General features: G+C 45.6%; 1 protein-coding gene across 1 annotated transcript in view; it reads left to right on the top strand.

The window, feature by feature from the left end:
- scn4ab (sodium channel, voltage-gated, type IV, alpha, b) overlaps positions 1-23,433 on the top strand; it is a 214,308-nt gene that overhangs the window by 168,129 nt on the left and 22,746 nt on the right. Inside the window, 5 exon segments of the mRNA XM_034189852.1 lie at positions 2,313-2,486; positions 8,494-8,616; positions 16,926-17,210; positions 17,346-17,399; positions 19,268-19,405. Of these exon segments, the coding sequence (XP_034045743.1) occupies positions 2,313-2,486; positions 8,494-8,616; positions 16,926-17,210; positions 17,346-17,399; positions 19,268-19,405 (774 nt within the window).

The following is a 23,433-nucleotide window of genomic DNA, read 5'->3' on the forward strand; positions in this document are numbered from 1 at the left end:
TCTTAGTAGATTTTGAGCAGTGTTTAGGGTCGCTGTCCTGTTGAAAAATTCAGCCCCGGCGCAACTTCAACTTTGTCACTGATTCATAAACATTGTTCTCAAGAATCTGCTGATATTGACTGGAATCCATGTGACCCTCAACTTTAACAAGATTCCCAGTACCTGCACTGGCCACACAGTGACACAGCATGATGGAACCACCTCCAAATTTTACTGTAGGTAGCAAGTATTTTTCTTGGAATGCTGCGTTCTTTTTCAGCCATGCATACCGCCCCTTGTTACATCCAAATAACTCAATTTTAGTTTCATCAGTCCACAGCACCTTATTCCAAAATGAAGCTGGCTTGTCCAAATGTGCTTTAGCATACCTCAAGCGACTCTGTTTGTGGTGTGTACGCAGAAAAGGCTTCCTCTGCATTACAGCATCATACAACATCTCTTTCTGCAAAGTGCGCTGTATAGTTGAATGATGCACAGAGACAAGCGCTGCAGCAAGAGCATCGTAGGTCTTTGGAACAGGTCTGTGGGTTGACTATGACTATTCTCACCATCCTTTGCTTCAGCTTTTCTGAGATTTTTCTTGGCCTGCCACTTCGGGCCTTAACTAGTACTTTGCCTGCGGTCTTCCATTTCCTCACTATGTTCCTCACAGTGGAAACTGACAGCTGAAATCTCTGAGATAGCTTTTTGTATCCTTCCCCTAAACTATGATGTTGAACAATCTTTGTTTTCGGATCATTTGAGAGTTGTTTAGAGGCTTCCATGTTGCCACTCATTTGAAGAGACGCAAAGAGGGGAAACATTTGCAAATGGCCACCTTAAATACTCTTTCTCATGATTGGATTCACCTGTGTAAGGAGGTCAAGGGCCAATGAGCTTACCAAACCAATTTTGTGTTCCAGGTATGTATTCAAATAAATGTAAATGTATCAAATCAATAAAATGACAAGGGTGGCCAAATTTATGCACCTGCCTAATTTTGTTTAAATAATTTTTGCACACTTTTTGTAAATACTAGAAAGTCCATTTAACTTCTCAGATATCAGTGTGTTCGTCTGCTATATGATCTATTTAACTGAAATTCCTGATCCAGACAACCACTGATTTGTAAAGGAAAATCATGAAAATTATCAGGGGTGCCCAAACTTTTGCATACAACTGCATAAATCACAGGAAAAAATAGAATGGTCACCTCCTCCACATAAACAAACAAACAACCAAAAGCCCAGACTGACCCTTTAAGGGCCTGGTCTCACGGCGATAGCTGTACGAAGGATAAAAAGTCAAAAGGTAGATGAAAGATCCTGCAACTTACCCATTACCGAAAAGCCTGTGAATCAAAAGTGCAAAAAAAAAGGATTGAAACAAAACCAAAACTAATGAACGAAAAACAAAGTGAATGTTGACCTTGATGCTTTAAATGAAACATTCATGATGACGTGACCGAAAGCGAGTATAAAACTGAGCGCAGGCAGCCTTGTCCTCATGTCTGCAGTACTTGCAGGTACGAGATTTTTTTTTTTTTTTGTCTTCACATTCTGAGTTCTCACGGTGTGTCTGTACCTTGTTGTACACTTTATCTATACACTTTACTTTGTCTTGGCATCAGCCATGGGGAACTGCCTGTGTCAGACGAAGGCTGCTCCCGAAGACACGCACACGCAGGCCAGCCGCAAACTGTTGAAACGTGTAAATAAAGTAGTTGATCAAATGTTTTAACGCTATTGTTTCTATATTAAAATGTTGCTTTTTCGTCCCAAAAATGAACAATTCATTAGCGATACAAGGCTGTTTCGTTCAGCTCGATGAAGCTTTAGTTATTGATTCGTTCAGATATCGTTGTGTTCGTCAACCTTCATTCAATACATCGGACTTGGGAGGTTGAACGAAGTTGAATGAAAGTCAAACAAAATGCTAAAGTTATGATAACAAACCATCAAAAACTCAAACAGATGAATTGAGGCAGACTGCGGTATTCATTCAAATTTTTCAACAGTTTAACATTTTTGGCTGTGTTGCGACAGCAGGAGGAACAAAGCTGAACGAAGTTTAAACACTGCCTCCGAAAGTCAACGAAAGTCCAGATTTCTTGTTTCGTTTGGGCTTTGTTGTCCATTAGTGTCGTGTGACTGGGGCTTAAGTTAGAGAGAAAGGATCAGGACTGAATAAAAGTTGTGCTCATAGTACTGATAGTATGTGTAGTTTTCATTCATTCACTTTGCATCTGCAAGAGAGATACTATATATATATACTGCTTACTTTTATTTCACTTTTTTAACTTCATAATTTATTACATTTTTTTTCTAAACCAGGCATTTGAAGACATCTACCTGGAGCAGCGTCGAATCATAAAGACCATCTTGGAGTATGCCGACCAAATCTTCACCTTTGTGTTTGTGCTGGAGATGGTTCTTAAGTGGTTTGCCTATGGCTTCAAGACCTACTTCACCAATGCTTGGTGCTGGCTGGACTTCTTGATTGTAGATGTAAGAATCACTGTGTCATTACTGCTATTATTAAGAATTAAGGAATAAAGGAATAGACAGACAGCATACGAGGTCTGTTAGAAAAGTATCCGACCTTATTATTTTTGAAAAAAACCATATGGATTTGAATCACGTGTGATTGCGTCAGACAAGCTTGAACCCTCGTGCGCGTGCGTGAGTTTTTTCATGCCTGTCGGTTGTGTCATTCGCCTGTGAGCAGGCTTTGAGTGAGGTGTGGTCCACCCCTCTCGTCTATTTTTTATTGCGAATAAATGTCTGAACGATTTGGAGCTTTGCTGCATCAATTTTTTTTCCAGAAACTGTGAGAGACCTCCAGGTGGACACCGTTTGAAAAATTAATATGGCTTTCAGGGACGATTTTATGGGGATTAAACAGATTACGGGGTGTTACTGCCGCTTTAAGGACAGCCCACAACTGCTGAGAGCGCAGCGGGGTGTCAGCCTGTCGAAGGGGGCTGGACGCTGTCTTGATCCGGCACATTAAGACAGACGTGCGGAGGAGTTCTGCGCGTCGCGGTGCAGCCGCTCGGCGCAAAGCAACACCGTGATGAAGCCTCACGAGACATGTTCTGGCATGTCCAGCTCATGCACAATCACAATCGGATATTCACACAACTGGAAAGCAACCGGAATCCGTCTGAAATCCACCTGAAAGCTATCCTGAGAGACCAACACCGAGGTGGTTTTGTCCCGCGTAATGAACAGCTCCGTGGCGCGTCCCTCCGCTTTTCTTTCCATGAAAAAACTCCTGTAACGGTGGAATGTGCTGGAAAAAGTGCTGATGTCCACGTCTTTTCACAATTCCTGTGCTAGTCAGATGACATACCAGATCAAGACAGCGTCCAGTTTAAAAATGAAGGGCACATTTCACTGTTACACGAGTTTTTGTCATGGAAAGAGAAGCTGCTCCACCGCGCGTCGCAGTGCAGCCGCTCGGCGCAAAGCAATGCCATGATGAAGCCTCACAGGACATGTTCTGGCATGTCCAGCTCATGCACAATCACAATCGGATATTCACACGACTGGAAAGCAACCAGAATCCGTCTGAAATCCACCTGAAAGCTGTCCTGAGAGACCAACACCGAGGTGGTTTTGTCCCACGTAATGAACGGAGCCGTGGCTCGTCCCTCCGCTTTTCTTTCCATGAAAAAAACTCCTGTAACGGTGGAATGTGCTGGAAAAAGTGCTGATGTCCACATCTTCTGCCTTTTTGTGAAAGATCAACAAAGCTTTCACGTTGGAAATGATCTGGTTGTTCCAGCGGGGTGTCAGCCTGTCGATGGGGGCTGGGAGCGCGCCGCGCTCTCAGCAGTTGTGGGCCATCCTTAAAGCGGCAGTAACACCCCGTAATCTGTTTAATCCCCATAAAATCGTCCCTGAAAGCCATATTAATTTTTCGAACGGTGTCCACCTAGAGGTCTCTCACAGTTTCTGGAAAAAAATTGATGCAGCAAAGCTCCAAATCGTTCAGACATTTATTCGCAATAAAAAATAGACGAGAGGGGTGGACCACACCTCACTCAAAGCCTGCTCACAGGCGAATGACACAACCGACAGGCATGAAAAAACTCACGCATGCGCATGAGGGTTCAAGCTTGTCTGACGCAATCACATGTGATTCAAATCCATATGTTTTTTTAAAAAAATAATAAGGTCGGATACTTTTCTAACAGACCTTGTATAGTGCTATATACAAAACAAATAACAAAGGACCCAACACAGAACCTTGGGGCACTCCATATTAACTGTTGAAAATGTGGATGTGATTACAATATAGAAAACATATTGGCGGGCGGCACAGTGTCTTAGTGGTTCACACTGTTGCCTCACAGCAAAAAGGTTGTGGGTTCACTTCCCACCTCGTCCTTTCTGTGTGGAGTTTACATGGATTTTGTGTGGGTGCTCCAGCTTCCTTCCACTTCCAAAGACATGCAGGTTAGGTGAATTGGAAACATTAAAATTGGCCATAGGTGTGCGTGTGAAACAGTTTATCTGTATATATGTGGCTCTGTGATAGACTGGCATCCTGTCAAAGGCATATCCTGCCTCTTAGCCTATGACTGCTGGGATAGCAAGTATAGAGAATGAATGAAAACAAACTTTCCCTGTCAGATAAATATGATCTCAACCATAAAGATTTCCTTTACATAGGGATGGCAAGGCCTGTCTTAGTCTGATACCTGTCTCCCAACTGAAGGAGACGATTCTTTGTAATTGAGACGATCATCTCCTGCTTCCTGAAGAAATTCAGCACAGATTCCTGCAGCTTTTCCTTTCATGTGTTTCAAAATATTTACAATCCTCAGGACAAATCCACATCTTCCCATCAATGAAGTGGCATGAGGTGTTGTATGGCTGGGGGGCCTGGCTGCCTTTTTGTTTCTGTCTTTTGTTTTTCCTTCCAGGTGGCTTGCATTTGGGACTGAGTGGCTGTGTTGCTGAGGTTATCAGGACCTCACCCTGATCACCTGCGGCTCGTCAGGAATCACAGCTGTGGTGCATCTATATGGATTGGAACATGGTGGCATTTAAGACTGGAGTATACAGTGTGTATTTGCCAGAGACTCGACCTTGTGACCAGACGGGTGAGATCGTCGTCTCGGGAGCCATCTCATCATCAGTGGATGCAGAGAACGTCCTGTGGAGGGGAGCAGCGATCTCTGCTCCCCTCCACAGCATGTCTTTTTCCTGGTTCTCTCCCTCAGCCCCAACCAGTCCCAGCAGAAGACTGCCCCTCCCTGAGCCTGGTTCTGCTGGAGGTTTCTTCCTGTTAAAAGGGAGTTTTTCCTTCCCACTGTAGCCAAGTGCTTGCTCACAGGGGGTCGTTTTGACCGTTGGGGTTTTACATCATTATTGTATGGCCTTGCCTTACAATATAAAGCGCCTTGGGGCAACTGTTTGTTGTGATTTGGCGCTATATAAAAAAAAAATTGATTGATTGATTGATTGATGCACGGTCTGTGAAAGAGGAGGGGGTGAGGTCTCACGCTCGTCAGCACACTTCCTGAGGTACGTTAGATTTTGTGACTAACGTTTATACAGTCAGTAAATGTGGTGTCCCTCACACCTTATTATATTGAGCTGTACGTTAGTCATGTATCGGCTTCCACTGCAGTGGAGTTTTGTGAACTGGATGTTCCATGCCTGCAGGTTGGGAAGCTGATTAGTAATTAAGCCAGGAAGTGTTTGCTGTTTTTGTACACCTTTGAGTGGTCTCTCTGTGTGTAGAGTGTGGACTCACATAATGGTTCCTTCTTTCACAGACTCGGTTTGTTGCGGCCACCTGGGGGGTGTCGGCGGGGTCCTTGGTTCCGAACGGCTTCTGGCTCCGGACCGTTAGCGCTGCTGGGAGCGCACCGTATCACCACCACGCCAGACCGCACACTCTTTTGTTGTTTTGTATCACATCACTGTTATGTATTAAATTCAGTTAGCCTTTGTACCGTGCTCTGCTTATTTCATACTGGGTCCTTCAAACGCTGGTCGGTTCTCCGAGCTGCGTCCGACACATAACATGAGGTGTAGGTTTAGTGAAGAGTCATGATTTACTTCGTCTGTGGTCAGGTGGAAGCTCACAAGCCTACAAATGACCTACCGAGTATTCTGACATTTATTGTACCAGAAGAGAAGTTTTGTAACATTTGTACAGTGGTGGGCACACTTCCGATAATCCGATAACAGATAATTATCGAAGATAATGTTTTCTTCGGATTATCTTTTTAGATGACTTTAAAAACCATTATCGGACCAATTATCTTCCGATTGTTTGTCTGATAACTTTTAAACCGATAAACAAAATAAACAAAGCTGAACAGCGACAAGCATTTTTAAAATTAGTTTAGCACTCACCTGTTAAATGTTATGTAACAGACGCACAGCTATAACCTTTGCAAACAGAAGAGAGCAGCTTGTATAAAAAGCATCTCAATCCTCTGCAGACAAAGGAGAAACAGCCCCAAAAGAAAAAAAAAAACATTTCCTTTAACACCATGCCAATAGGCTGGCGATATCACCTAAGTCATCCAGAGGCATACATTTTTAACTTATGGTTCAAATTTTAACCAAACAAATTTTGGACAAGTTATTTAAAATTACTGTCATGTCTGAAGTTTTATTAAGTGAAAATATCAGATATATGTTTTAGTTTTAAAGTAGTGTGCTAATTTTTAAGGTTTTGTGAGCACATCCTGTGACCCGCAATGCATTTTGGGTAGGATGATGTAATCTCAGTACATCACGACAGGACAAATGCATTTCAGACACAGTTTTAGGCACTAGAGTTTAATGCTGTTGTCCGTGGAGCCTGAACAAACTCTCTTGAATATATTCTCTGCGTTTATAGATGTTGGTTTTATTTGCGTTTGTTAAATTCCACGCATTTTAAATGTAGCAGACAGGGATTACTGTATCTGGAATTTTGTTTTCAAGGCCTCTCCTGCCATCTACTGGTCAGTAGTGTTCACTAAGTGTGTGGGAACCAGTAGATAGCAGTGTTCTATTTATTTTGACCCCAGTTATGTCAGATGATTGTCAAATCAACTTTTTGGCTTTGCAAATGGCTTTTTTTGTGTGCAGTGAATGTATACATGATACAAGTTTCACTTTTTTAATGGAATTACAACCTTATTTCTTTTTCAAATTCTCCCATTTTTTGCATCCAGCCTTATTTCCTTTAGAAATTTCCTTGACAAATAATATCAGTCTATTAGTACGTCAGATTATGTGTTACACATATACGTGTGTGTATATATTTTCCAACTTATTCCCATTGATGAAACTTTTCATTTTCTGCCTGAAAGCTTATTAGATGAGTGTGTTCAGGGCTCCGTTTGTTTACAAAATACACACACGTTACAGACCTTGATATCCAACAGCAGGGATTGATATTATCCAAAGATTTATGAACATACAAATTAACGTGCTTACACTTTATCATGATTTTCTCCATTGTGAGATATAAAAGTGTCTTATCGTATCGTTCGTGTGTATGTGCATTATAACGCAGTGCACGAGCGACGTTACGATATTCCTCAGAATGACAACATACGCAACATGCATCCAGCAGCATACACGTTGCTGTCATAGATAACTGCCTGTAAAGTTTTTTGGCAAGTTATAACTTTCTAAACAGTGTAATTTGTAATGAAATCCGCTTCATTTATGCGGCTCTTTCGGCACCATGTTTGTTTTTTCAGAGACAGCAGTAAGCTCCTCCTACCCCTCCAAACGGAGGGATTTGTAGCCCTTCGCCTTCCCCTCCGCCTCGCTCCAAAAAGAGAGACTCAATCAATGTTTAGCAGAGGCACTTTTACCCAGAATCCTTTGCGATCTGTCTGTCAACATTAAAAGATATATGTTATATTTTAACTTTGTACAAACGACATAATTGGCATTAATGGAGTTATTCTATCGGTATTAATGTTATTTATAATCAAAACCATAAGTCAGCATGACTTTATTTTTCAAGACCTGCGCCTGACCGGAGTGTCAGAATTGATAGAGAGTTGGCTTTATGGCCGTTCTCGGAGTGCCTCTGTGCTGGGAGCTCTGTAGTAAACAAGAGCTTCCAGCAGAGGCCAAATGTTGAAAGAAAATTGTGGTCTCATTGTTGGGGTCTGTTGTTGTTTTTAATATTATTATAAGCTATTAAATTTGTTCTACTACTAGTTATAGATGTGTCAGAGGTAATATTGGAATTTATCAGTTATCTGTAACTTCTGATACATTTTTAGGTGGTTTATTGTTTTATCTTTATCAAAGATAACTTTTCAGTTATGTGATTATCTGTTATTGAAGATAATTTTTTGGTTATCTGTGCCCACCATTGCATTTGTACAACTACTACTGCAGTGTTTTGACACTTTTCAAGCAGTGTTTATTATCTTTTGTTTTATTTTATCCTATGACTGTGCTATTCTGCTTCTATTCAACCAGTCATTGTTCAGTCATTGTTTTTTCCCAGTACTGTGGTATTCTGTATCTCTAGGTGTCCCTGGTGTCTCTGACAGCCAACATCCTGGGATTCTCTGAGCTGGGACCCATTAAGTCTCTGAGGACATTGAGAGCTTTGAGGCCTCTCAGGGCTCTGTCTCGTTTTGAAGGCATGAGGGTAAGACAGGAAAAAAACAAACAATGACACACAGACAGATGTAAAAGGAGACATCTTTACTGACTGCATACACGTATTCACAATATTCATAAAATGTCAGGAAAACAAAGACCTCTCTCATCATATTATACAAATTGAACCAGACACTCTTATTTGGGGTTGAGTCTCACCCTGTCTCATGATCCACCTGTCTGTCTCTAACCGAACACTCTTATTTGGGGTTGAGTCTCATCCTGCCTATTTATCCTCCTGTCTGTCTGTAACCAAACACTATTATTTGGGGTCGAGTCTCACCCCTCCTATTTATCCTCCTGTCTGTCTGTAACCAAACACTATTATTTGGGGTCGAGTCTCACCCCTCCTATTTATCCTCCTGTCTGTCTCTAACCAAACACTATTATTTGGGGTCGAGTCTCACCCCTCCTATTTATCCTCCTGTCCGTCTGTAACCAAACACTATTATTTGGGGTCGAGTCTCACCCCTCCTATTTATCCTCCTGTCCGTCTCTAACCAAACACTATTATTTGGGGTCGAGTCTCACCCCTCCTATTTATCCTCCTGTCCGTCTCTAACCAAACACTATTATTTGGGGTCGAGTCTCACCCCTCCTATTTATCCTCCTGTCCGTCTGTAACCAAACACTATTATTTGGGGTCGAGTCTCACCCCCCTATTTCTCCTCCTGTCTGTCTCTAACCAAACACTATTATTTGGGGTCGAGTCTCACCCCCCTATTTCTCCTCCTGGCTGTCTGTAACCAAACACTATTATTTGGGGTCGAGTCTCACCCCTCCTATTTATCCTCCTGGCTGTCTGTAACCAAACACTATTATTTGGGGTCGAGTCTCACCCCTCCTATTTATCCTCCTGGCTGTCTGTAACCAAACACTATTATTTGGGGTCGAGTCTCACCCCCCCATTTATCCTCCTGGCTGTCTGTAACCAAACACTATTATTTGGGGTCGAGTCTCACCCCCCCTATTTATCCTCCTGGCTGTCTGTAACCAAACACTATTATTTGGGGTCGAGTCTCACCCCTCCTATTTATCCTCCTGTCTGTCTGTAACCAAACACTATTATTTGGGGTCGAGTCTCACCCCGCCTATTTATCCTCCTGGCTGTCTGTAACCAAACACTATTATTTGGGGTCGAGTCTCACCCCGCCTATTTATCCTCCTGGCTGTCTCTAACCAAACACTATTATTTGGGGTCGAGTCTCACCCCGCCTATTTATCCTCCTGTCTGTCTCTAAAGCCCCTTTCACACTAAGTAGAGTTGCGTATTGCGACCTACCATCTACGCTGAGTTGAGCAGCTCTATGTCCACTTTAAGCAGCTCTACTCTGAGTTCTTGCTGCCCTATGCAGCAGTATGCTGAGAGCTACGTGAGTAGGACGCAAGAAATTAAACGTTTAATTATGTTGGTGTAGAATGCTCGACACAGAAAATCAAATCAAGGCGCTTTATATTGTAAGGCAAAAGCCATACAATAATTACAGAAAAACCCCAACGGTCAAAACGACCCCCTATGAGGAAGCACTTGGTGACAGTGGGAAGGAAAAACTCCCTTTTAACAGGAAGAAACCTCCAGCAGAACCAGGCTCAGCGAGGGGCAGTCTTCTGCTGGGACTGGTTGGGGCTGAGGGGAGAGAGTCAGGAAAAAGACATGCTGTGGAAGAGAGCAGAGATCAATCACTAATGATTAAATGCAGAGTGGTGCATACAGAGCAAAAAGAGGTGAATAAAAAGAAACACTCAGTGCATCATGGGAACCCCCCAGCAGTCTATGTCTATAGCAGCATAACTAATGGATGGTTCAAGGTCACCTGATCCAGCCCTAACTATAAGCTTTAGCAAAAAGTTTTAAGCTTAATCTTAAACGTAGAGAGGGTGTCTGTCTCCCTAATGCGAATTGGGAGCTGGTTCCACAGGAGAGGAGCCTGAAAGCTGAAGGCTCTGCCTCCCATTCTACTCTTACAAACCCTAGGAACTACAAGTAAGCCTGCAGTCTGAGAGCAAAGCGCTCTATTGGGGTGATATGGTACTATGAGGTCCCTAAGATAAGATGGGACCTGATTATTCAAAACCTTATAAGGAAGAAGAAGAATTTTAAATTCTACTCTGGAATTAACAGGGAGCCAATGAAGAGAAGCCAATATGGGTGAAATATGCTCTCTCCTTCTAGTCCCTGTCAGTACTCTAGCTGCAGCATTTTGAATTAACTGAAAGCTTTTCAGGGAACTTTTAGGACAACCTGATAATAATGAATTACAATAGTCCAGCCTAGAAGAAATAAATGCATGAATTAGATTTCAGCATCACTCTGAGACAAGACCTTTCTAAATTTAGAAATATTGCGCAAATGCAAAAAAAAGCAGTCCTACATATTAGATTAATATGCGCATTGAAGGACATATCCTGATCAAAAATTACTCCAAGATTTCTCACAGTATTACTGGAGGTCAGGGTAATGCCATCCACAGTAAGGATCTGGTTAGACTCCATGTTTCTAAGATTTGTGGGGCCAAGTACAATAACTTCAGTTTTATCTGAATTTAAAAGCAGGAAATTAGAGGTCATCCATGTCTTTATGTCTGAAAGACATTCCTGCAGTTTAACTAATTGGTGTGTGTCCTCTGGCTTCATGGATAGATAAAGCTGGGTATCATCTGTGTAACAATGAAAATTTAAGCAATGCTTTCTAATAATACTGCCTAAGGGAAGCATGTATAAAGTGAATAAAATCGGTCCTAGCACAGAACCTTGTGGAACTCCATAATTAGCCTTAGTCCGTGAAGAAGACTCCCCTGTTATGTTGGGACGCAGGTTAGAGGAGCGAACCAGCGTCTGACAAGGACCCAGCGCTAAAGAAACAGAGAGCGGTTCCAAAGAACATAACAGATTTATTTCAAGTGCAAATATAAACAAAGAGTGAATTAACAGCCTGGCGGGGTGGAGGACGATGCGCTCTTCCTAGCGCCCAAGGGATTGGAGCCCGACAGTTCTGGACCCAGAAATTCCCGCCGGCACCCCCCAGGTGGTTAATGAATCGGACAGCGCCTGTTAAGGATGAGAGGCGAGATAAGTCAACACTGTTCACACAAATACTGTTTAGGGTTCACACCATCAGCAAACACATTCAGGTTCTAATTGAGACTCAAATTACAGAAACAGCTCTCACAGCCCGTGGAGAACCATCAATCCGCACGCCACGGCTGTGAAGAGCGAATTTACACAATTATCAGAGTAGCTCAAATATAGCTGCGTACAAAATGCCAAATTACTATTGTTAATTACTCAAAGTCATTCACAGCTTTAGTTACCTCTGAAGTGTGCTGATGGAGCATGTCCCTCACCCATCTCCTTAACAGGCACGGTGCGTCAAACCTGGAGCGATCCTCAGCGTCACAATGTTAGACAAACAATCGTCACACAGCAGCAACAAGGTTGAGTCCCCAGCACCTTACACAGAGCAGTCATGGCTTAAATGTAGTACATCATTAGGATATCTACTTCAGCTGGAAGTCCTTTGGAACTGCACGTGGAGTGCTGATCAGGATATCCACTTCAGCTGGTAGTCCTTTAACTCTGCACGTGAACTGCTCATCAGGTGCATCCACTTCAGCTGGTAGTCCTTTAGCTCTACACGTGAACTTCTCATCAGGTACATCCTCTTCAGCTGGTAGTCCTCTAGATCTGCACATGAACTGCTCATCAGGTGCATGGGGTTGGCATGATGACAGTGGAGGGTGAGAGATGCTTCATCCATCATCACAGCCTCAGACACGCCCCCCACAAACCACCCGAAGTATACACAAAACACACAAACAGTATCTTGGCCAGCCAACCCCCCCCCCAACACACAACAGTACCCCCCCCCTCAACGGGAAGCCTCCCGGCGACCACACAGACCTGGCCAGAAAACAGCTTCCCCCCCCCCGGGGTCCACGGCAGGAACAGGCGGTGCGAAACCCCAGGGTCCACAGCAGGAACAGGATATGGCAGCGAGGGCAAGACAATGTGGCAGGGAGGCCAGCTGGCAAGAAAACAAAAACAATCCCAACACCCCAAAAAAGTCCCACAACACAGTACAACATAAAACACAAAGCACACAGTAAAACCCCAACATACCCCCCCAGAGTACAGCACAACTACAACCCCAGGGACGCAAGCTGGGGAATAACACAAAATAAAAACACATGACCACCCCAAAACCCTCCCCAGGGGACCGTCCCATCAAACCCCAGGGAGCAAATCCCAAACCCAAAAAACCCAACAGAGCCCCATATAACACAATATAACACAACATGCACAAAGAAAATAACAAACACCCCCCCCCCAGACGACAAGTGGAGAACAACACCCCCTAGAGGACATTGCCGCCAGCTCTAGGAGTAATAACCGAGACCGGGTCCACCTGAGATCCCCAGGTATACACGGGAGCTACAGCGCCCCCCAGAGGACCGTTCCATCAAACCCCAGGAGACACCCCCACGACCCAGAAACCCCAGGCCCGGCCACATCCGGCTAGTCGGCCCCACAGTCCTTTCCCCCCCAGAGAACCGTCCCATCAACCCTGGAGGTGGAACCTGGGAGGAAACACAAATAACATAAACACCCCACACCCCCAGCGGACACCAATAACAACCCCGGGGGCAAACAAAACAAATGGGAAATCCCGTTGCCCCCCCAGCACCCCGAAAGACCCCGGAACACCCCAGAGCCAATCGACAGATACATCGTGGCGAACGGCACAGGACTACTGAGCCGGGGGAGAAAACAGGAAAAAACTAACCCAGTCCCACCCCAAGCGCAGAGGAAAACCGGCAGTACGTCCGGTGTCATAACTCAGACTGTGCTTCAGCCTACCGGGAGAGGTGGACAGCGGAAAAGGCAAATGGCACGAATCGGCGCCACTGCTCCGACCGAAGCACATTCCCACTGCACTACACACCAGCGACGCCGATGACTAACGGTCAAAGGCTCGCTGAGGCTGGAGTGGAACCGGGAATCAACTAAATAGAAATAACGGCCCTGAAAACCCCCCCCCCCCCCCCCCAGGTGCAGAGGTTTCCTAGGAGACGCCCAGTGTAACCAACCTGCACCACCCCACACACTAAAGACGAACGGTACAGAAGTGTGTGAGGTCAGGGCTAGGGGACAGGAAAATAAAAAACAACAAAGAAAAAACGACCCAACCCACTAACAAAAAATAAAAAACTACAAATAAGTAAAAAATACCATTACATGGGTCCAGAAGAGCTCCAATCGGCCGGTCTGTCCACTCCACCAGGAATGTTAAAATGTGCTATAATAATCACAAATACATTTTGTGAAAATCCCTTAATAAAACCCCACAAATGTTAACCACTAACTAACCGATAAGTGTTTTGCTCCGTCAAGGTCAGAGAGCAGGAAATATGTCTTTTCCCTCTCTGAGCTCTTGACGGCAATGTGACTCTGTTGCCAGCAGGGGGAGCCAAAGTGCAACAAATAAAAAGCCCTGTGGCCACAGAGAAAAATCAACATACTGCTTTTCTGTGAGCAGCTGAGTGCAGCAAACGTGACACCTTACTAAAGTGGTCCGGAGCTGACACAACAAATAGCGGTACGCAAAGCGACCCGTGCTGCAAAACGATGCCGTGACTCCGCCATGTGCGCGCCCACGCACACAATCTGGGCGGAGAGCACCCGCAATGGATCCCGGATTGGTTCCAACATTCGCTGCCGCTTTCCCGGACTAAACCAGCTCCTCTGCCACTGGGTCCATGCTGGTTTGGCTGGGGACTTCTGTTATGTTGGGACGTAGGTTAGAGGAGCGAACCAGCGTCTGACAAGGACCCAGCGCTAAAGAAACAGAGAGCGGTTCCAAAGAACATAACAGATTTATTTCAAGTGCAAATATAAACAAAAAGTGAATTAACAGCCTGGCGGGGTGGAGGACGACGCGCTCTTCCTAGCGCCCAAGGGATTGGAGCCCGACAGTTCTGGACCCAGAAATTCCCGCCGGCACCCCCCAGGTGGTTAATGAATCGGACAGCGCCTGTTAAGGATGAGAGGCGAGATAAGTCAACACTGTTCACACAAATACTGTTTAGGGTTCACACCATCAGCAAACACATTCAGGTTCTAATTCAGACTCAAATTACAGAAACAGCTCTCACAGCCCGTGGAGGACCATCAATCCGCATGCCACGGCTGTGAAGAGCGAATTTACACAATTATCAGAGTAGCTCAAATATAGCTGCGTACAAAACGCCAAATTACTATTGTTAATTACTCAAAGTCATTCACAGCTTTAGTTACCTCTGAAGTGTGCTGATGGAGCATGTCCCTCACCCATCTCCTTAACAGGCACGGTGCGTCAAACCTGGAGCGATCCTCAGCGTCACAATGTTAGACAAACAATTGTCACACAGCAGCAACAAGGTTGAGTCCCCAGCACCTTACACAGAGCAGTCATGGCTTAAATGTAGTACATCATTAGGATATCTACTTCAGCTGGAAGTCCTTTGGAACTGCACATGGACTGCTGATCAGGATATCAACTTCAGCTGGTAGTCCTTTAGCTCTACACGTGAACTGCTCATCAGGTACATCCTCTTCAGCTGGTAGTCCTCTAGATCTGCACATGAACTGCTCATCAGGTGCATGGGGTTGGCATGATGACAGTGGAGGTGAGAGATGCTTCATCCATCAATCACAGCCTCAGACACGCCCCCCACAAACCACCCGAAGTATACACAAAACACACAAACAGTATCTTGGCCAGCCAACCCCCCCCAACACACAACATCCCCATTTACATGAACAAATTGTAATCTATTAGATAAACGGCATGCTCTAATCTCTGTAATAAAATTTTATGGTCAACAGTATCAAAAGCTGCACTGAGGTCTAACAGGGCGAGCACAGAGATGAGTCCACTGTCTGAGGCCATAAGAAGATCATTTGTAAACTTCACTAATGCTGTTTCTGTACTATGTTGAATTCTGAAACCTGACTGAAACTCTTCAAATAGACCATTCCTCTGCAGATGATCAGTTAGCTGTTTTACAACTACCCTTTCAAGAATTTTTGAGAGAAAAGGAAGGTTGGAGATTGGTCAATAATTTAGCTAAGATAGCTGGGTCAAGTGATGGCTTTTTAAGTAATGGTTTAATTACTGCCACCTTAAAAGCCTGTGGTACATAGCCAACTAATAAAGATAGATTGATCATATTAAGATCAAAGCATTAATTAATGGTAGGGCTTCCTTGAGCAGCCTGGTAGGAATGGGGTCTAATAGACATGTTGATGGTTTGGGAGGAGTGACTAATGAAAATACTCAGACAGAACAATCGGAGAGAAAGTCTAACCAAATACCGGCATCACTGAAAGCAGCCAAAGATAACGATACGTCTTTGGATGGTTATGAGTAATTTTTTTCTCTAATAGTTAAAATTTTGTTAGCAAAGAAAGTCATGAAGTCATTACTAGTTAAAGTTAATGGAATACTCAGCTCAATAGAGCTCTGACTCTTTGTCAGCCTGGCTACAGTGCTGAAAAGAAACCTGGGGTTGTTCTTATTTTCTTCAATTAGTGATGAATAGTAAGATGTCCTAGCTTTATGGAGGGCTTTTTTATAGAGCAACTTTATAGAGAAAGTATGCAGTTTTTAAGCAAGTCTACACCGCACATTGCAACTGTTTGTAAATCTACACAACAGTGCACTAATGTACAACAAGCCCCCCCAATTCTACACACCAGGGCGACAAATCCTTTTGTCAGTACATACCTGGATCGATAGATTTTATTTATCCCGCTGGACTTTGCTGGCACTGAAGCTTCAAAACCACAGAAGAAGAGGTGAGCCAAGCTTCCACTTTCAGAGGACATGTATACTTTCCCCCCTTCACTTTTCACGGCGGGTCGCGCACAACCGCCAGAGGCAGCTTCACTTTGCTTCATTTTTCACCTCATCCAATGTGTCAATTGTGGCATGTTAAAAGAGTCCATCAACAACTCCTTACGGAATGATAGCTTGCGGGAGGACAGGTCCACATCCAGGTTAACTTCTCACGGACACGCGCCAGCAGGAGGACATGTACACTCTCCCCCCTTCACTTTTCATGGTGGGTCGCGCATGCGGCCACCAGAAGTGGTTCTGCTTTGCTTCACTTTGGTTTGTTTGTCTGTCTCTAACTGAACACTTACTTTGGGTCGAGTCTCACTCTGCTTATTTATCAACCTATCTGTCTGTGATTGAACACTCTTACTTGAGGTTGAGTCTCACCCTGCCTGTTTATGCACCTGTCTGTCTGTCTGCAGGTGGTGGTGAACGCTCTGGTTGGAGCAATCCCATCCATCTTTAACGTGCTGCTCGTCTGTCTGATCTTCTGGCTGATTTTCAGCATCATGGGAGTGAATCTGTTTGCTGGCAAATTCTACAGCTGCATTAATGAGACTTCAGGGGAACTGTTATCCTCTGACATAGTCAACAACAAAACAGACTGCATGAATCTGATCTTCAGCAACTTCTCTGAGGTCCGCTGGGTGAACCTGAAGATCAACTATGACAATGTGGGGATGGGCTACCTTTCATTGCTGCAAGTGGTCAGTGTGGACACTGTTAAAGATTCATTTCAATGAAGCTTTTTTTTTTATCTGTGATTGTTTAAAAATAAGGCCTTAATTACATTTAAACTTCAGCCTACTATGAAATGAAGACTTTTCTGTTGTCTAACTCAGGCAACCTTTAAAGGCTGGATGGAGATCATGTACAGAGCTGTGGACTCCAGAGAGGTCAGTGCATGATTTATTGTCAGGAAGACAAGTTATTATTGTTATTATTGTTGTTGTTATATTATTTGATCTTTCAACACTGAGTTAAAGTTACAACTACTGACACACATTTTCTAAATGTGCATTTGTGAGTAAAGCTACTTAAACTTTATGTATTTAAAAAAAACTCATTTCATCTGTAATAATGTTCAGAGTAGGCCTGAAACTACACTCAACAAAAATATAAATGCAACACTTTTGGTTTTGCTCCCATTTTGTATGAGATGAACTCAAAGATCTAAAACTTTTTCCACATACACAATATCACCATTTCCCTCAAATATTGTTCACAAACCAGTCTAAATCTGTGATAGTGAGCACTTCTCTTTGCTGAGATAATCCATCCCACCTCACAGGTGTGCCATATCAGATGCTGATTAGACACCATGATTAGTGCACAGATGTGCCTTAGACTTGCCCACAATAAAAGGCCACTCTGAAAGGTGCAATTTTGTTTTATTGGGGGGGGGGGATACCAGTCAGTATCTGGTGTGACCACCATTTGCCTCATGCAGTGCAACACATCTCCTTCGCATAGAGTTGATCAGGTTGTCAACTGCGGCCTGTGGAATGTTGGTCCACTCCTCTTCAATGGCTGTGCAAAGTTGCTGGATATTGGCAGGAACTGGTACACGCTGTCGTATACGCCGGTCCAGAGCATCCCAAACATGCTCAATGGGTGACATGTCCGGTGAGTATGCCGGCCATGCAAGAACTGGGACATTTTCAGCTTCCAAGAATTGTGTACAGATCCTTGCAACATGGGGCCGTGCATTATCCTGCTGCAACATGAGGTGATGTTCATGGTGTCTAATCAGCATCTTGATATGGCACACCTGTGAGGTGGGATGGATTATCTCAGCAAAGGAGAAGTGCTCACTATCACAGATTTAGACTGGTTTGTGAACAATATTTGAGGGAAATGGTGATATTGTGTATGCGGAAAAAATTTTAGATCTTTGAGTTCATCTCATACAAAATGGGAGCAAAACCAAAAGTGTTGCATTTATATATATATATATTATATATATATATATAATATATATATATATATATTATATATATATATATAATATATATGACTCCAGATGAATTTTTCTTGATGGGAGGGGACAAAAAGATGGCTCTTTTATGGGAAAGTTTACAGACCCCTGGTTTAGTCTTTTATAGCAAAAACCGTTTGCTGCAACCATAGTTTAAAGTATTAGTAATATCATGATGATTGCAAATTTATTAACATTTAGATTATCTTAGATTAAATTAGACTAGATTAGATTAGATAGGACTTTATTAGTCCCTTGGGAAGACTCCCTCAGAGAAACTGAGGTTCCAACAGCATTTATAGCAGCACACTGGGTAAGAAGCACACAGAGTATCAAAAGTGAAAGTAAAAAAAAAAAACAGTTTGCAAATATAAATATAAATACACAAATGTAAATACCAGAAATACTGCTTGCTACTGGTTTACTGGCTACTGCTGTTCCTTTCCTTCCTGTCCTCTGTCTTCCCGTTGCTCCTGCTCCCTCTGAGTGAGGAGTTGTACAGTCTGATGGCCTGAGGGACAAAGGAGTTTTCAGTCTGTTGGTCCTGCACTTGGGAAGGAGCAATCTGTGGCTGAAGAAGCTCCTCTGGTTGCTGATGACAGTATGCAGAGGGTGACTGGCATGGTCCATAATGTCTAGCAGTTTGTCTAGTGTTCTCTTCTCTGCCACCATCACCAGAGAGTCCAGCTTCATGACAAGCATTTGTCATCAGTTCATCAGTTTCGATCTCAGTTATAACTTAAGGTGTTTGTTTTGTTTTGTTTTGTGTGTGTATATGTGTTTCAGGTGGAGTCGCAACCAGTATACGAGGCCAATCTCTATATGTACCTGTACTTTGTCTGCTTCATCATTTTTGGCTCATTCTTCACTCTGAACCTCTTCATTGGAGTCATCATTGACAACTTCAACCAGCAGAAAGCAAAGATATGTATCTACTGAGAGTGACACACATCTGACACCTGATCCCACGCATGTGACCTTGGACAAGACATTTCATCTTCATTGTCTCCGTCCTCCCAGCTGTGAAAGAAAGGGTACCAGCCTTGGCTGGGGAAGTAAATGTGAGGCTTCATTGTAAAGCACTGTGAACATCTGCTCAATGGAAAAGAGCTATAGAAATGTAGCCCTTTCTTCTTCTTCTTCTTCAGAGTACACAACCAAAACGTGTTTCACTTCCTGAATGCATCCACGGAGTCCGGCCTCCCGCATACACCATAGAGGTGAATATGAACAGCGGTCATTTTCTCATGATGGAGTCATTTGTTTCTGACATCTTATCCAAATTAATTAATTTACTGCATTGTGTGTGTGTGTGTGTGTGTGTGTGTGTGTGAGTGTAATGAAAAAAGTTTATCTTCACTGAACAACTGTTCAAAAATGAGAGACATGAGCAGGATGGTCCTCATCCAAAGACTGAGAGAGTCATAATCCGTCCTCCTATAAGGTTTTTCTATCTTGCTTTTCATTGTATCTTTGACAACTTAGACTGGTCTTGCATTAAAAAGAAACAAACTTTGATTTTTCACACTGAGCCTAATTGTTTTGTTTTTATTTTCTTACTGTATTTTTATGGCACATCAGTTCCGTGGATAAATTGACTGACTTCTATAATGTTTTTGCATCTAAGGTCAAAGTGCTTTACAATGATGCCTCACATTCACACTCTGATGTCAGCTTGCTTGTTGTGAAAGTGACGTGACACGGACCCACAACAGGGGGCGTTAATGAACGTACAATGGATAAGCCAAAAAGTAACAATTTAATGTTGTGAATCGCACAACAACGTACAGACAACAACAATATGGTGGACTGTCAATCATACACCAGGTGACGTGTGGGCAGGCTCGACGATAGAAGACGCCTGGAGAGAGAAGAGCTGGATCCCCACACAGCTTCCACCACCAACGTCCCAGTAGGTCCGACGCCCTCTCGTGCTTGGAGCCCGCACTCCACGCAGGGTGCCATCTTGTGGTGGTGGGCCAGCAGTACCTCCTCTTCAGCAGCCCACACAACAGGACCCCCCCTCAACAGGCTTGTCCGGGTGCCGCCGGTAGAAGTCGGCCAGGGAGGGCCGGGTCCAGGATGAAGCTCCTCTTCACCCAGGAGCGTTCTTCGGGTCCATACCCCTCCCAGTCACCAAATACTGGAACCCCGGCCCTTCCGACGGACGTCCAGAGCCGGCGCACGGTCCAAGCCGGCTCCCCGTCGATGATCCAGGCAGGGAGGCGGCGCCGGTCTGGGGTACAGCGGGGTGACACGTGGTGAGGGTTTGATGTGGGACACATGGAAAACCGGGTGGATCCGCAGTGAAGCTGGCAGCTTCAGCTTCACTGCGGCTGGACTGAGGACCTTGAGGATAGGGAAAGGTCCGATGTATCTGTCCTTCAACTTTTGGGATTCCACTTGCAGGGGAATGTCCTTTGTAGAAAGCCAAACCTCCTGCCCAGGCTGGTACGCAGGGGCCGGGGCACGCCGGCGGTCTGCATGGTTCTTGGCCCTTGTCCGGGCTTTGAGCAGGGCAGAGCGGGCGGTACGCCACACCCGACGGCACCTTCTCAGATGGGCCTGGACCAAGGGCACCCCGACCTCTCCCTCCACTAGCGGGAACAATGGGGGCTGGTACCCCAAACACACTTCAAATGGGGAGAGGCCGGTGGCAGATGAGACTTGGCTGTTATGAGCGTACTCGATCCAGGCCAGATGGCCACTCCAGGCCATCGGGTGCGCGGAGGTCACGCAACGGAGGGCCTGCTCCAGTTCCTGGTTTGTCCGCTCTGCCTGCCCGTTCGTCTGGGGGTGGTACCCAGACGAGAGACTGACGGTGGCCCCCAGTTCCCTACAGAAACTCCTCCAGACCTGGGGAGGATAACTGAGGACCACGATCCGAGACAATGTCTGATGGAATCCCATGCAGACGCACGACGTGGTGGACCAGGAGGTCTGCAGTCCCCTGGGCCCGTCGGAAGCTTCGGGAGGGCCACGAAGTGGGCCGCCTTGGAAACCGGTCCACTATCGTTAGGATGGTGGTGTTTCCCTGGATGGCGGGAGGCCCGTGACAAAGGTTCCAGCCGATAGGAGACAGGGTGACGAGGCACTGGCAGAGCTGGAGAGGCCTTGGGCCTGGATGGTCAGCTTTGCCCCTGGCGCAGGTGGTGCAGGCCTGACTACTCCCGGACGTCGGCTTCCATAGACGCCCACCAGAAGTGCTTGCCGGACCACTGCCACGGTTCTTCGCACCCCTGGGTGACAGGAGAGCTTGGAACCGTGACAGAAGTCAAGGACCGCAGCCCTGGCCTCTGGTGGAGTACAACTTGTTCTTCGGACCGGTCCCCGGGTCCGGGCTCCGTGTCAGGGCCTCCCGGACGGTCCTCTCCACGTCCAGGTAAGGGCGGCCACGACAGTGGACTCGGGGATGATGGTGTGAGGGGGTCGACAGCTCAGTCTTGACCTCCTCTTCGTGCACCCGGACAGGGCATCAGATCGTTGGTTCTTTGTCCCGGGGCGTAGGTGATCCGGAAGTCAAAACGCCGAAGAACAGCGACCAGCGGGCTTGCCTAGGGTTCAGACGCTTCGCGGGTCCGGATGTACTCCAGGTTCCGATGGTCCGTGAAAACTGTAAATGGTACCGATGCTCCCTCCAAACAGGTGTCTCCACTCTTCAAGAGCCTCCTTCACCCGCAAGAAGTTCCGATTGCCGACATCATAGTTCGTTCAGCTGGGGTCAACCTGCGGGAAAAGTAGGCACATGGATGGAGAACCTTGTCGGACTCCCCGCTCTGGGATAGCACGGCTCCTATCCCTGAGTCAGAGGCATCCACTTCAACAACAAAACTGGCGCTTGGGATCGGGGCTTGCACCAGAACTGGTGCAGTCGCGAAACCGGTGTTTCAACTCCCTAAACGCGGCTTCGCACCGATCCGACCAGGTGAAGGGGACTTTTGTGGAGGTCAGGGCTGTCAGGGGGCTAACTACCTGACTGTAGCCCTTGATGAACCTCCGGTAGAAATTTGCAAAACCAAGGAACTGTTGTAGTTTCCTACGGTTCGTTGGTTGGGGCCAATCTCTCACCGCCACAACCTTGGCCGGATCAGGGGCGACGGAGTTGGAGGAGATTATGAACCCCAAGAATTACAAAGAAGTGCGGTGGAACTCACACTTCTCGCCCTTCACAAACAGCCGGTTCTCCAACAACCGCTGTAGGACCTGACGTACATGCTTAACATGGGTCTCAGGATCCGGAGAAAAAATGAGTATATCGTCTAGATATACGAAGACAAACCGATGCAGGAAGTCCCGCAAGACGTCATTAACCAATGCTTGGAACGTCGCGGGCGCATTGGTGAGGCCGAACGGCATGACCAGGTACTCAAAGTGACCTAGAGGGGTGTTAAATGCCGTCTTCCACTCGTCTCCCTCCCGGATCCGAACCAGGTGATAAGCATTCCTAAGATCCAATTTCGTGAAATTTGGGCCCATGCAGGGGCGTGAACACTGAATCCAACAGAGGTAACGGGTATCGGTTTCGAACCGTGATCTCGTTCAGCCCTCTGTAATCAATGCATGGATGGAGTCCGCCGTCCTTCTTGCCCACAAAAAGCAACCAGCACCATCGGGGAGGTGGAGTTCCGGATCAACCCGGCAGCTAACGAGTCCCGGATGTAGGTCTCCATTGATTGCGTTCCGGACGTGAGAGGTTGTACAGCCTGCTGGACGGGTACTCAGTGCCCGGTATCAAATCAATGGCACAATCGTACGGACGGTGCGGGGGGCAGCGTGAGTGCCAGATCCTTGCTGAAGACATCAGCAAGGTCGTGGTACCGTGGCTCGGCTGGCACCGCCGCCAGATTGGGGGGGGACTAAAACCTCCTCCTTAGCTGTCACACCGGGTGGAACCGAGGATCCTAAACACTCCCGGTGGCAGGTTTCGCTCCACTGAACCACAACCCCAGACG

Source organism: Thalassophryne amazonica, chromosome 16 (assembly GCF_902500255.1).
Source record: "Thalassophryne amazonica chromosome 16, fThaAma1.1, whole genome shotgun sequence".
NCBI lineage: Eukaryota > Metazoa > Chordata > Actinopteri > Batrachoidiformes > Batrachoididae > Thalassophryne > Thalassophryne amazonica.